This window comes from Cygnus atratus, chromosome 4, assembly GCF_013377495.2.
Source record: "Cygnus atratus isolate AKBS03 ecotype Queensland, Australia chromosome 4, CAtr_DNAZoo_HiC_assembly, whole genome shotgun sequence".
Lineage (NCBI taxonomy): Eukaryota > Metazoa > Chordata > Aves > Anseriformes > Anatidae > Cygnus > Cygnus atratus.
The window spans coordinates 67,309,501-67,322,222 of NC_066365.1; the positions used below are offsets into that span (position 1 = coordinate 67,309,501).

Genomic DNA, 12,722 nt, shown 5'->3' on the forward strand with positions numbered 1-12,722 from the left:
TTGACAAATAATACCTCAGTGACTGCTCTCAAGTTTTTATTACAGGTATTTCTAATAGTAATTGTCTAGGGCTTCTATAGCACATTTTTTTTGCCCATAACTCTCAAAGTTATTTATGAACTAAGTAAAAATGTTCATATCCTATAATGAAACAGAGAATATGACAGGTTCAAAGTGCATAGCACACTAAGCTGGAGACCAGGAATGAAACTAAATATGAGTCCTTGTTCAGGCCTGACTAGTGCCTCTGTTGGTAACTTTTTATAAAACAGAATTTTAAGTTTTGGGTCTAAAACTGGCATTATTATTCTATCTGAATAGTATCAAAACCTAAACAAAACTGTGGGCTTTTAAAAGTGTTTCTGAGTCCTCACTTGGACAGAGGAGGGCCTTCAATAGTTTTCTGAAGTTTCTGAACCTAGGTGGGGCCATGACTATTTCCAAGCACCCCTGAAACTACATAAATAATGGTAGAGGTGGGCAGAAAGAAGTGTTTGGGTTTGATAACTAAACAGAACAGTACCATTGAACAGCAGTAGCAATGGGACCTCTACCCTGTTGATCCCATAAAAGGGTCTAGTGAGGAACAAATGTGCTCCATGGATTCATGATTTTGTTGATTTCCCATTCCCTTACCCTGGTGGGCTTCAGCTGAAGGGGAGTCCATAGACCAGGACTGCAGTAAGGCTCTCCTCTCCTCCTGCTGCAGATCTGACCCTGGGAATCTTATTTCTTTCTGGATTGGACACAGAATAGATAGATACTCTATGTTGTACTCCTGTAAACTAAATCAAGGATTATAAACACTTATTAAGAACCTTTTTTAGCCTTGCAATATATTTAGTAGCAGCCTCATAACAAACCTCATAACTTACATGTAATACACAACTATACTGCCATACCCTACAAGAGCATCTGCGTTGTAACTGCAGGGAAACATTACTGATGTTTTGAAAGGAAGAAAAGGATTTACAATTCTGGATGTGAAAACATATCAATGACTTCAGCAGCTAGCACCTGATCCTCTGAAATGCCACTTACTTCTGCAGTATGGTCAGTTACCTTCCATGAAGAAATGAATGAGGAATGAAGCAAAAAATGCCATGATCAGAGATTCCCGTTAGTCAGCCTTTAAGTCTTCAGTTGAGTATGGAAACATGCTTATTTCCTTGTTAATTTTCCCACTCATGACAGGAATGGTATAAATCATGACTTGGTGCTTTACGATCTATATTCTTCATCAGTTCAGAGAAAGTAGATCACAAAGACATATTTGACATATTTGACTTTCTGGACATAAACATAGTGTCTTGTATTTGGGAAAAAAAATAAAAAAGGCAGAAGTTTTTTTTTGTCTTGAGTTCTAATGAAAATACCTGTAAAATACTTTATATGTGTATGTGCTTCTACTCTGTTAAGGACTGAGGCAGAGGCAGAGAAGGAAACATGCTGTAGGTGCCTATAGTTACTAAATTCATTCTAAATAAATAAGAAAAGGTTTTGCTGGACCCCCTCCCCCCCAAAAAAAAAAAAAAAAGTGTTAGGCAGAATTTGCACATGGCAGATACAAAAGAGACCTAAAGATCCAAACAGCCTAAGGAACAGATTAGCAAAGTTTGCCCACTTATAGCAATGCATGTGTGTCTCTCTGTATATAGGCTATTTTGATGCTATCCAGTTATAAGTATTTTCCTTTTTTTTATTAGTGGGATCACATTTCTTACAATCATAGACTAGTTCAGTTTGCAAGGGACCTCAGGGTGTCTCTAATCCAGTCTCCTGATATGAAGCCAAGCCAGGTTATGCAGGGCATTATCCAGTCAGGTCTTGAAAGCCTCTATGGACACAGGCAGCACAGCCTTTCTGGGCAACTGAGATTTTTTATTGTGACATATATAATAAAGGATAAGTAAGTGCATTGAGTTAATTGAGTTGTGCTTGATTAATCACAGAATTAAATAGTTAATGTACATTCACAAGTCCGAATGACTATGTTTACTATTTTTATTCCTAATGTTTATTTTCATATTGCCAAAATAGAAAGGGAACAGATTCTTGTCCTGTCTTTTTGTCTGTTTGTTTCTTCTCTGAAATAAAGGGAGAAAAAAAAAAAAAAAGTTGTTTCCGTCATTAATAGTAACTGTTACCACAACAAAAATCTAGTTAATACACACAAAAGTTACGACAATTTTTGAAAACATGGTAACCCAAGGGCAGCCTTGACCTATGTGACTATCAGTTATCCCAAGCTGGAGATGGCAGAGTTATGTAAGAACAAATGGCAGCTGAACTCTTTCTTCAGGAACAGACAGGTTTCTCCTCCTTCAGCATTTACCATGCATGACTACTTTTTAAAATTGCTTCTACCTACTTTGCTACTTTAATACCATATGTGGGGACAACCCCTTCCCTTAGTTACAAAAAGTCTCCCACTGAGTTTGATGGAAATTGACTGGCTTTTCTGAAGGTGGTAGATACTGTCAGGAAGCCTTCTCAGTACAAAATGTTCAACTGCCATTCAGGGTCTCATAATTTCCCTCTTTGGTGATCATTTCACCAGAAAAATATATGCAGAGTTTTTCAGTAGCCCAAAATATTAGTTCCCAAAAGGTATATTGCCTGTTAGGGGGTCCATCCTGCCTAATGTTATAGTAATATATGTTATTTCTTGACTCTATAATATTTATGTTTCATTGGGCTTCCAGGTAATTTTTGGATTTCTGAGGACATAGGTTCAGCAATCTCAAGGGAAGTGACTTTCAAAGTGTGAGAAAAGAATGATCCAGTGATCCGTATTATATCCTGAGACACTTGGCAGACCCCAAAACAAATGAGAGATATGCAAGATGCCTACATCTCTCTCTGATTCTCTGCCTCAGTTTTAGCCTTGACCCATAGATGAGGTTGATTATTTCAGTGCCTAGCTTTTTGCCATCACGGGTCAGATTTTTTTTTCCCAGTAGTACTTCTGGAAGTACAGAAAAAGTCTGCCCCTTTGCAGTATAAATCATAGGTTGGAGTTATGCCCTGAAGGTACCTGTTCAACACATGGGAAAAATAGGCATCTCAAAGTGGGAATATGAATCCAATACTTGTGATTAAATAAAATTAAAAAGTCCTCAGGAAAGAGTGATGCCAGTGCCTCCTCACAAGCTAGAGAGGTAGTGCCTTGTTTTTTTCTTATTCTGTAAAAGCCAAACGGAATGGTCTGCCCCCAGATGGAGGCAAGCAGAGAGAAACACTTAGTTTGTGTATCCTAGCAGGATTCATGTGCAAGTTCTGTGGGCATGCAACATTCACAGAGCCAGAAGCAGATCTCTAAAGCACAGGCAGAACTTCATAAACGTTGGAGCTTAGCAGGGATCTGAGTCAATAGTGGATTCACAATGAAGGATCCACATAAAGTAGAAGCTTGTTGAGATCTACCTACCTCGATGCCATTAATCTTTTGGTTTCTCATCAGCAAAAAGGGCATGGTAGTCCCTCTATTATGCATAAAGGCGTTGACAGACTGAGCATAACAAAGGTTATGAAGTATTTAGATATGGTGATAATGGAGCTCAGCGCTCAGTGCCCGGCCTCCAGGAGCCTGGAAGTCTCGGCTTTCTGGCTCCTTCCCCAGCAGCCTGCCCAGGAGCTGGCCAGACAAGCCACCTAGCAGTCAGACCAGCAGGAGCTGATTCAAGATTTCCTGGTTTCCATTTTATATGGGGCAAAATGGATACATCCTTTAAGGAAAGATCTGATTTCATCAACCTGGTATTTTTCTGAAAGAAAAAAAAAAAAAAAAGAAAAACAGAAAAAAAAACCACCATGCCATTCAAGAATTTTTAATCTTTAATCTATTGCTGTGTTTTTAAAACAGTGCATCATGCACCGCTGACATAACATCTAGCAACTCAAAACTAGCAGTCTGACTGACTTAAAGTCTCCCGACTGAGATTGCTGCTAACATTAAAAAATAAATGAATATATATATATGTATAACAATACATACCCTAGGGAATGCACATTTATGGACACTTCAGAACTCTGGACACACATATTTATCAGGGATAAAACTCTCCAAGAATAATACAGCATGACTTGGAGTGAGTCAAGGACTTTTAGCATCACCCCTTGCATGCTTCCACTAGAAGTACTCCCATACAGCACAACACAGCATGGAAGCACCTCACAGGTAGTCTAATGGGGAATCCTCCCAGAAGACCTGGGAGGAGGGCAAGCACTAACTACCCTTTGTAGATCAGACACTGAGGCATACAAAGCAAAGGCTCGGCAAGAGTCTCCTGTGTATTGTACTCAGATTGCACGCAGGGACTGCTTTAATGGCTGCAAACAGGGAACAGAAAGACAAAGTGAGACATCTCTCCTGCCGTGTGTGGAGTGACTCAAGAGGCTCTCATTTTACTATTATAACCTTTGCTGGACACCTGAAATTGTTCCTCTCTGTACCTTCAAGAGCCCCAGCTAAACAGCTCCACACCCTGCTTGCACCAAAATCTGATGAAAGGCTTGCCTGAGAAGCTCTCAGACAGGACCTCCCCTACACAGACAAGATTATGCCTTTTACTTAATTCATATTTGGCCTTTTCTTTCAAAATTTAGCTGGAGTGGCAGTTTTTTTTCAGGATTTCTCATATTCTTCCCAGTGTTTGACATGTATTTGCTTTCCAGACAGAGAATGTCCTTGTGGAACGAGAGTGTTAGTCTACTGAGAAGCAAAGAGCTGGATTAAATAAAACATTTATGTGCCTAAAGGAAAAGCATTTCAGCTGCATCACCTTTATAAATAGTCTGTTGGTGAAAGCACCCAGTGAGGAAGTGGGAGACCTCAGTATTAATTTCTTTCTCCAGTGGACTGAGTTGAAAGGGATGCTGTGCTGAAACTGTTCCCCCATAGAGGAAATCATTTGAGATTTTGGGTCAATGGCACCGAGAACAAAAAGAAGAGAAGCATGTCCCTGCAACCTCAGGTTTGCCTCTGTATGAGTGTGCCATACATTCCAGAACCAGGCAGGTTTTTATTTCTCTGGCCCATGTCATTTGCTAGACATCACACCAGAAAAACTACTTCTTGTGGCCTGCTTTTTAATCTATTAGAAGGAACGTAATAGAGATAATGGAGGGAAATAGAAATCCTCATTTTTACCTGTTGCCAGTAGTGTACAGCTTTCTCTGTCAGCAGAGAGCTATCAAGAAAGAGTATCACAGAAAATGAATGATTGCTGTTCTCAAAAATGCTGAAACGCTTAAAACTAATTGATTTTGATGAAGCAGGCAGCTACATTTGATTTGTGTACTTTACATTCAGGACCTTTCATAAAACATTTTTGTTAGAAGAGGTACATATAGACAAATTGAATTAAGTGCTGCTTTACTTTTCATTAGATTTTTCAGAGAAGAATAGTAAATTGCTTTATAGTAGAATGCCATTTATTGACAGAACAGCTCTTTTTTACTAGTGAAAACAGTACCGTTAGTGCAGTCTGTTAAAAACAAACTGCAGTTTTGCTTGAATTTGTTTTCCAGGAAAAAAAAAAAAAAAAAAAAAAAAAAAAAAAAAAAAAAAAAAAGACCAGGAGGGAAAAAAGGTAGGACTAGGAGACCAGGTTTCAGTTCCTAGTATTTTCCATGACTACACTTTTTTTTCTTTTCTTTTTTTCTTCTTTCTTTTCTTTTTTTTTTTTCTGTAATACACTGAAAATCTTTCTCTACCTTTTTCTCTACCTTATCAACTGCTGTGCAGTTGAATTAAAAAACATTTGGGATAGTGTGGTGAAGGACATGAGAGAGAAACTACTTAAATTGTCTCCTGTCATACTCTTAAGGCTGTAACTTAAAAAAAGGCAATGCACCAACTATAGGTCTCACTTAAATTCAGACCAAGCATGACAGTCACTGTGAGCCCAAGATACTCCAGCCTTTCCCATTAAAAACAGTAACAGAGTTATCACCCTACTGGAGGATCTGGTAAATTCTCTGAGAGACCTGAACACTTTCTCCTTCCTTGAGAAGCAGTGTTTGTACTATTTCCATGTTATGTACCTCCTTAAGTCTTTCCTAGGATTTCAAAGTGATTGGGAAGCCACAAAATTAGAGCCAGAATGTGACCTGGGGAAATTTCACAATGCACCCATGACTCTTCAAACTGCTAATTACCCCTTTCTCACATGCTTTATGTGACAGACTCTCCGTTAGTGTCCTAAAGCAGAGATGTGCAAGGTATATAGTAAAAATAATATTTTCTGTGAAAAGTAGACTGGATTCAGTATAGCATTACTGATGATACTTGGCCTTCGGGGTCCACATGTCAAGCTGTATTTTGGCTTAGTTTCAAGGACAGAGGACAATTTAAGCTAGGTGTTGAACACTAAAGTGAGCAACCCTCCCCACCCCCCCCCCCCCCCAGGCATCTTTTGTATGGCCTAGTTGACCCACAGATCTGGAAGGTAAATGAACATTGGCTAATGTGCAAAGAAAAAGCCTCCAGTGTGTTTGCCTAAGGTAGAAAGAGGGTAAGTAAATACTAATTCCTCTGCTGCTCTGGGTATTCAATCCCTCACACATTGCACTCCAAAATCTAGAGCCTCTCGCTGCCTTCTGCTCACCAAGATCACAATAAGTGACCGTGAAAACAAACTCACAGATAGCATCTGCCTTCACTTTGCACAAATTGTAGGCAATCCTTCCTTGTCTGTAGTCATACATTAAAGATGGAGCATTCTCCTGAAGTGCATGCTTTTACTGACATGTCCTACAAAATCCTTCCACTTATCAGATGCTGGTCTAATACCAAATTCCATGGACCGTCAGTTTTCTTCTCCGAAAAACAGATGCAATCAGATAAATACTCTCCATACAACTTATCCTGAAAATACAGTAGGGTTTGTTGCTCTGTTGTAGTGAAAAATCCCAACCCACGCCATCAGTGGATTTGAACAGTATGTGAAGCAGAGGACTGCTTTCCATCAGTTGTACATTTACAAACATATGTTTACTTATATTCCTCAGGCACATTTACTGGAAAAAAAAAAAGAAAAAAAAAAAAAGAGCAACGTCTAAGGAAGGAAGCTCCTAACATCGTTGCCCACACTGAGTAGTTCCCTCATTCACAAGTAAACTCCGCTGAAGTTTCTGGGATTACTCACAAAGGGTGATAAAGCTCAGTGTGTGCAAAGCTGTTAGCATTGCGGTCTTTCATCTCAGTTTTACTTCCCAGAAACTGTCAATGTTCTTGGAGCAACATGACTCTTCTGAAGAGAGATCACACAGAACAACAAGGGCCTGGTTCTTATTTTAAACAATAATTTAAAGCTGTGATCCTGTCATATCTCCTATATATAAGGAGCCTTCCATCTGCCCCAAGCCTTGAACAGGCTGATTCTGCAGGTCTTACTCATCCAAAACTCCCACAGGAGAGAGCTGAAAGACAGCAGCATTGAGCTCTTACCCAAGCTAAGTTGTATTGTTCGATATTTCAATAACCAACCAATAGTGGTACTGTTCAGAAAATTGGTTTTGAAATGAAACATTAACTTCTCACTTGAGACTGACAGAAAATATTCTTCTTGGCGAAATGCGCAAATGAACAGTTAAAGATCAGGTGCTTGTTAAAATCAATATGGCTTTATAGTAACATTTCGTTCTTCCACAATAGTAAAGAAAAAATAGTGAGTGTTTCAACCAGTTTATCAGATATGATCAGAGATACAATTGGACATAATCGGAACATAAAATATCTTCTCCCCTTTTCTTAGTAAAACCTTCATTGACTGTATTTTTCCTGGAAATGCTATTCGCCAACTTACAGTGGAAGCACAACCACAGTGTGAGTTGCAGAGCTGATAACTTTTTATGAAATGTTAACAACACATGACATGTTACAAATTCCAGTCTTCAGCTATTACAAGTAATAATAGAACACTAATTAAAAAAATAAATCAGCCCCATTTTACTTCCTTGAAGCATATTCAGTAGTTACATTAAAAACCATATTTATAGAAATCCTCTGTATTCACTAATTTAGAGGGAAATGCACTTAAAAGGGGTGTATACTGCACATCTTTATTGATGAATATTACTTTTTAACTAGCTCAGAAGAAATAAGATCCTCTGGAGGCATTGAATCAGATGAGTAATTGTGACGAGAAACAAACTAAAACCACAGAAAACGCCCTGTTTTTAAGTACGCTGCTGTACATAGATGTTCAGTATCTGCATCAATCCCTTTTTAGGCATTTTGAAAGGCAAAAGAAAAATAGAAGCATTATTTCCTTTATGTTTATGATAATTACAGAATAATTTTATAGCAAAGAAATTACTTTTAAGGCACATCAGCCATTCCTTACATACTTCACCTCCTCTTAAATCTGTCAATTAAATTTCATTTCCATAGACTCCTTGAATTTTATGAGGAAAAACAAAGGGGAAGGATTGTTCTTACAGGCAACAAATCGTATTTCAAAAGCAGTGCAACAGTAAAACTGTTGTGTGTCTGCAGACTGGGAAACCACTCTGAATGAGCATTAAATGACAAAAACAGACCCTTATCTCGGTAGGAATGGGTATCTCTAATGAAGCCGTCGAGTAGCTCAGAGGTAGTAGCTATGTACCATACGTTGCTTTGGTTGCTCTGGCAATTATATAGTTTATTCAGATTAAACAAACCTGAACTTTTAAGCTATGTCATTACTTACAAACAATCTGAGCTTGTCTCAGCTCTTCTTGATGTCAGTTTAAAACGAATTCTCCATTTTACAAAAGAGAAAATGGCTTATAGTTTCCTCCTCTCGGTCAGTCACTATTTTTTCTCATATTTGTCTGTCTCAGGTACATGCTTGTACCAAAACATTTGCAATTTACAAAGGGGCACTCCTGAAAATAAGTTTTAATATGCCTTCTTTAAGTGCATATGTCTAAGCAAAGCTCAAATCTTTTTACAGCTCCAAGCCTTATTTCCAAGACAGTATCCAATAAGTTACGGGTTTAAGACTTTGAAAGTGTCTGTTGTTTCTTTAGTGAAATCAAGCTAACTTCAGATGCATTTGGTGGATTCATCCTTACTTAGGCAGAACTCCCACTTGAGTTGGCCCTGAAGTTAAATTGTTTATTCAATTAACACCAGAATAGTAACCACTGACAACTTGCTTTTTTCCAGGTTTAAGTGAATGAAAAACTGATGAAACAACCAAAGTGATTGCTCTATCATTTCTACTTCTGCCATAGAGATTTCAAGAGAAAAGAGGCTACAGACACTTTTCAGACAGAAGAGAGGGATTAAAGAAGGGTGTATCTAATGATTCCCAGGTATAGATTTGATGGAGCTGTTTCAAGAAGCCTGCTGTATTAGATTAGATTTCGTTCTATTTTTCAAAGAGCTGTTTACCATGGAAAGGTTCTTTTGAGGCAGATGCCAAATTGTACTGCCTATGGAAGGAGTGATACACATAACAAAATGGAGCAATAGTTACCCCTGCAAACAGAATACACACCTCGCAGCAGCACAGCTGGAGAAGGGATGTAAATGTTCAGTTGAGTCTTACACTCAGTATGCATTCAGTGAGGAATGTACAGACAACAGCCCCTGACTGTCATTCTCTTCATTAGTTTATGACATTTAATAAAACCCTGGGAAATGCAGTTTGCTTTAATAATAACTATTCAAACACTTTTCCACTCCCCCACCCCCCAAAAAATGCAAACAGGAAAACGGAAAGAAGGCAGAATTAATATTAAAGGTTTGGAACAGCTGCACCTTCATTTTGAGATGTGTTCACACAAATCATTGACAATCTGCAATGTATGCTCCTTATTTATATATATATATATATATATATATATGTGCATATATATATATATATATAGGATTTAGTTGCTATAAGACCATAAATACAAAGGATTTAAAGACCTCAGTGGTGTGGTGATTGCTCTTCCTCTGAAAATCTGCATAGCAGAGTGCCTCTGACTGCCTGAGAATGAGAGCAGCATCCATCCTGCCCCTGAGATCAGGCTTTTGAGGGGCAGAAAGCTCCCCAGTGAACATGCAAGTTGAGCTGGCTGGAAATTTGTCATTTTTTTTTAACCTCAGAAAATGTTAGCTCATTTCACCAAAATGATTTTGTTTTAATGGAAGTTGGTTTAGGACAGAATCCTTGTCTTAAGCAAGCCACCTGCTGCAGGATAGTAAGGTGCTTAAGCCACTGATCTGAGACTGATGGAGTATGAATTTACTACCTGGCGATCCAACAGGGGGAAATAAGGTCGTGGGAAGCATGTGCTCTTTTTCTTATTTCATGAAAACACACAAGACTCCCAGGTTTGTCCCACTGACACATCAAAAATTACAGGAAGATAGGAAAAATATTTCCCATCCCCAGCTCTATATGCAAGGACCCCTCCAGAAAAAAAAAAAAAAGAAAAAAAAGAAAAAAAAGAAAACCCCATACTTGACTTAAGCCCTGTGTAAAATCATCATTCAGAAGGTTTTAACAGTACAAAGGTTTATTTAGAAAAGAGTTTGGATTGTTCTTTAGGGTTTTTTGGCAAACATTTAAATCTTTTCATAACTCAAAAGACTGCCAGTGCCTGGTACCTAGCACTTTTCCCCATATAAGCAGCAAAAGCCAATTTCTTACTGGGACAAGCCCACCACAGGCCCCAGCTGCTCTGTTTATAAATACTCTGATCTGCTATTCCACCACCACTGCCACTTAATCCTTTCCTCTTGATGCCTCTGCTTGTTTTCCCATAAATTTACAGAGCCCCTATAAGCTCAATGCCTGCCAAACTCAGTGTCTTAACCCATTTTCCTCTGTTGATTCCCTGTGCCTTCTGTCAGGGCTCAAAGACAATCCCTCCCTGCTCTGCTTACCTATCTGCACCCCAGCACAGCTCCTCCAGCACCATGTTGCCGTTCCGCACCACAGTGAATGCACTCAGCCTCCCCGACACCATCCCCATGCCCCACACCACCACCCTGCACCACCGAGGGGACGAGCCCTTCTCCTACTCTCTCTGCCCCATCCCCATGTCCTCTTCCCTCCCTTCCTTTTCGGCGCAGAGCCTTTTCCTTCTTTTTTAACTCCACTTCTGCTCAAGGCAAATCCATCCCTCCAGCTCAATGCCGGAAGTTCTTCTTCTTCTTCTTAAAGAGAATGTGTTTAAAGGACCTGCGGAAGTCCTGGTTGAAGATGGTGTAGATGACTGGGTTGAGGGAGCTATTGCAATACCCAATCCAGAAGAAGAACTTGAAGAGAGTCTCAGGGACCTCACATGCCTCCCGGCAAATACCATAGAGGCTGTAGCTGAAGAAGAAAGGGAACCAGCAAACTACAAAGACCCCCATGACCACGGCCAGCACAAAAGTGAAACGTTTCTCCCGGGCCTGGGTGACCTTCTTACGGCAGATGCTGCTACGCTTCCGGCGACGGCGGTACGAGAAGAATTCCATGGAGCGGTTGCTAGAGCGGGACAGACGGCTACTAGAGTGCTTGGAGGAATATGAGTAGGAGAAGGACTGGCTCTTGCTGCTTTTGCGGGGATGCTCCTCCCGGCTCCGCCTCCGCCTGCTCTCTGAGGTGCTGCTCTCCTCCAGCTCAATGTCCTCCAGCTCAGAGGCTTTTCGCCAGTGGTGCACTGAATAATGTCCGTTCTCTCCCAGCTGCATCCTCAGGGATGTGCAGCCCCCAGCAGCGCGGCTCAAGCCATTCTCAGTCTGGGAGGACCCCTCTGGCATTGTACGCTTCTCAGAGAGGGTCCTGGTCCTTAGCTTGGCCACACGGTAGATGCGGATATAGACCAACACCATGATGAGGCAGGGGGCAAAGAAAGAGCCAATGCAAGAAGAAAGGATGTACCACGTCTCATCATTGAGCTTGCACTGAGGAAAGACATCTCCTTCGGGGTCCCGGTACATGGAGATCAATGGTGGGAAGGAGATGACAGCCGAAATGAGCCAGACAGTGAGGATGATGGCCTTGATCCGCCGGGGGGTCCGTTTGAGGTTGTATTCCACCGCCTGCGTGACCGACCAATACCTGTCGAGACTGATGGCGCACAGGTGGACGATGGAGGAGGTGCAGAACAGCACGTCCAGCGCCAGGTAAATGTTACACCAAGCTTTGCCGAAGTACCAGTAATTCATAAGCTCGTTGGCCAAAGAGAAAGGCATGACCAGAGTAGCCACCAGGATGTCCGCGCTGGCCAGTGACACCAGGAAGAGGTTCTGGGGGGCTCTCAGCGCCCGGCTGGTGAGCACGGCTATCACCACCAGCACGTTGCCCACGATGGTGAAGACGATGAGGAAGCCCACCACCGCCGCCAGGCTGGCGACGGCGGCGGGCGAGTAGGGGGACGGAGGCTTCAGGAGGGGCGAGGAGGGGGCTGGCGCCAGGCTCTCGTTGGGGGAGCCCAGGCTCGTGTTCCCCACCGGCAGCAGATCCATGGTGGGTGTGCGGGGCGCCGGCGTCCTACAGAGCCCCGCCGAGCCCCCGCCCCGCCCCGCCGCCCCGCCGCCGCCGCCCCGCCGCCCTCCTCATCGCCCCCCAGCCGCGCGGCTCCCCCCGGCTGCGCCTCCCCCGGGCCCCCTCAGGGCAGAGCCGGGCGGCACCGCCCCGCCGAGCCGCGGAGCGCGGCCGCGCTGCCCCCGCCCGGTCCCCGCTGAGGGGACAGCGGGGCACGGCTCGGCCCCGCCGCCGCCCGCCCGCTCATGCCCGGCTCCG

General features: G+C 42.0%; 1 protein-coding gene across 1 annotated transcript; it reads right to left on the reverse strand.

Moving 5' to 3' along the window:
• Positions 1-11,119: 11,119 nt before the first annotated feature.
• ADRA2C (adrenoceptor alpha 2C) lies at positions 11,120-12,445 on the reverse strand. Its single transcript, XM_035547372.1, has one exon. It carries the CDS (start codon positions 12,443-12,445, stop codon positions 11,120-11,122), a length of 1,326 nt encoding a protein of 441 aa, XP_035403265.1.
• Positions 12,446-12,722: the final 277 nt, after the last annotated feature.

Coding starts and splice junctions, on each gene's coding strand:
- ADRA2C (XM_035547372.1), bottom strand. CDS start 12,445: ATGGATCTGCTGCCGGTGGGGAACACGAGCCTGGGCTCCCCCAACGAG.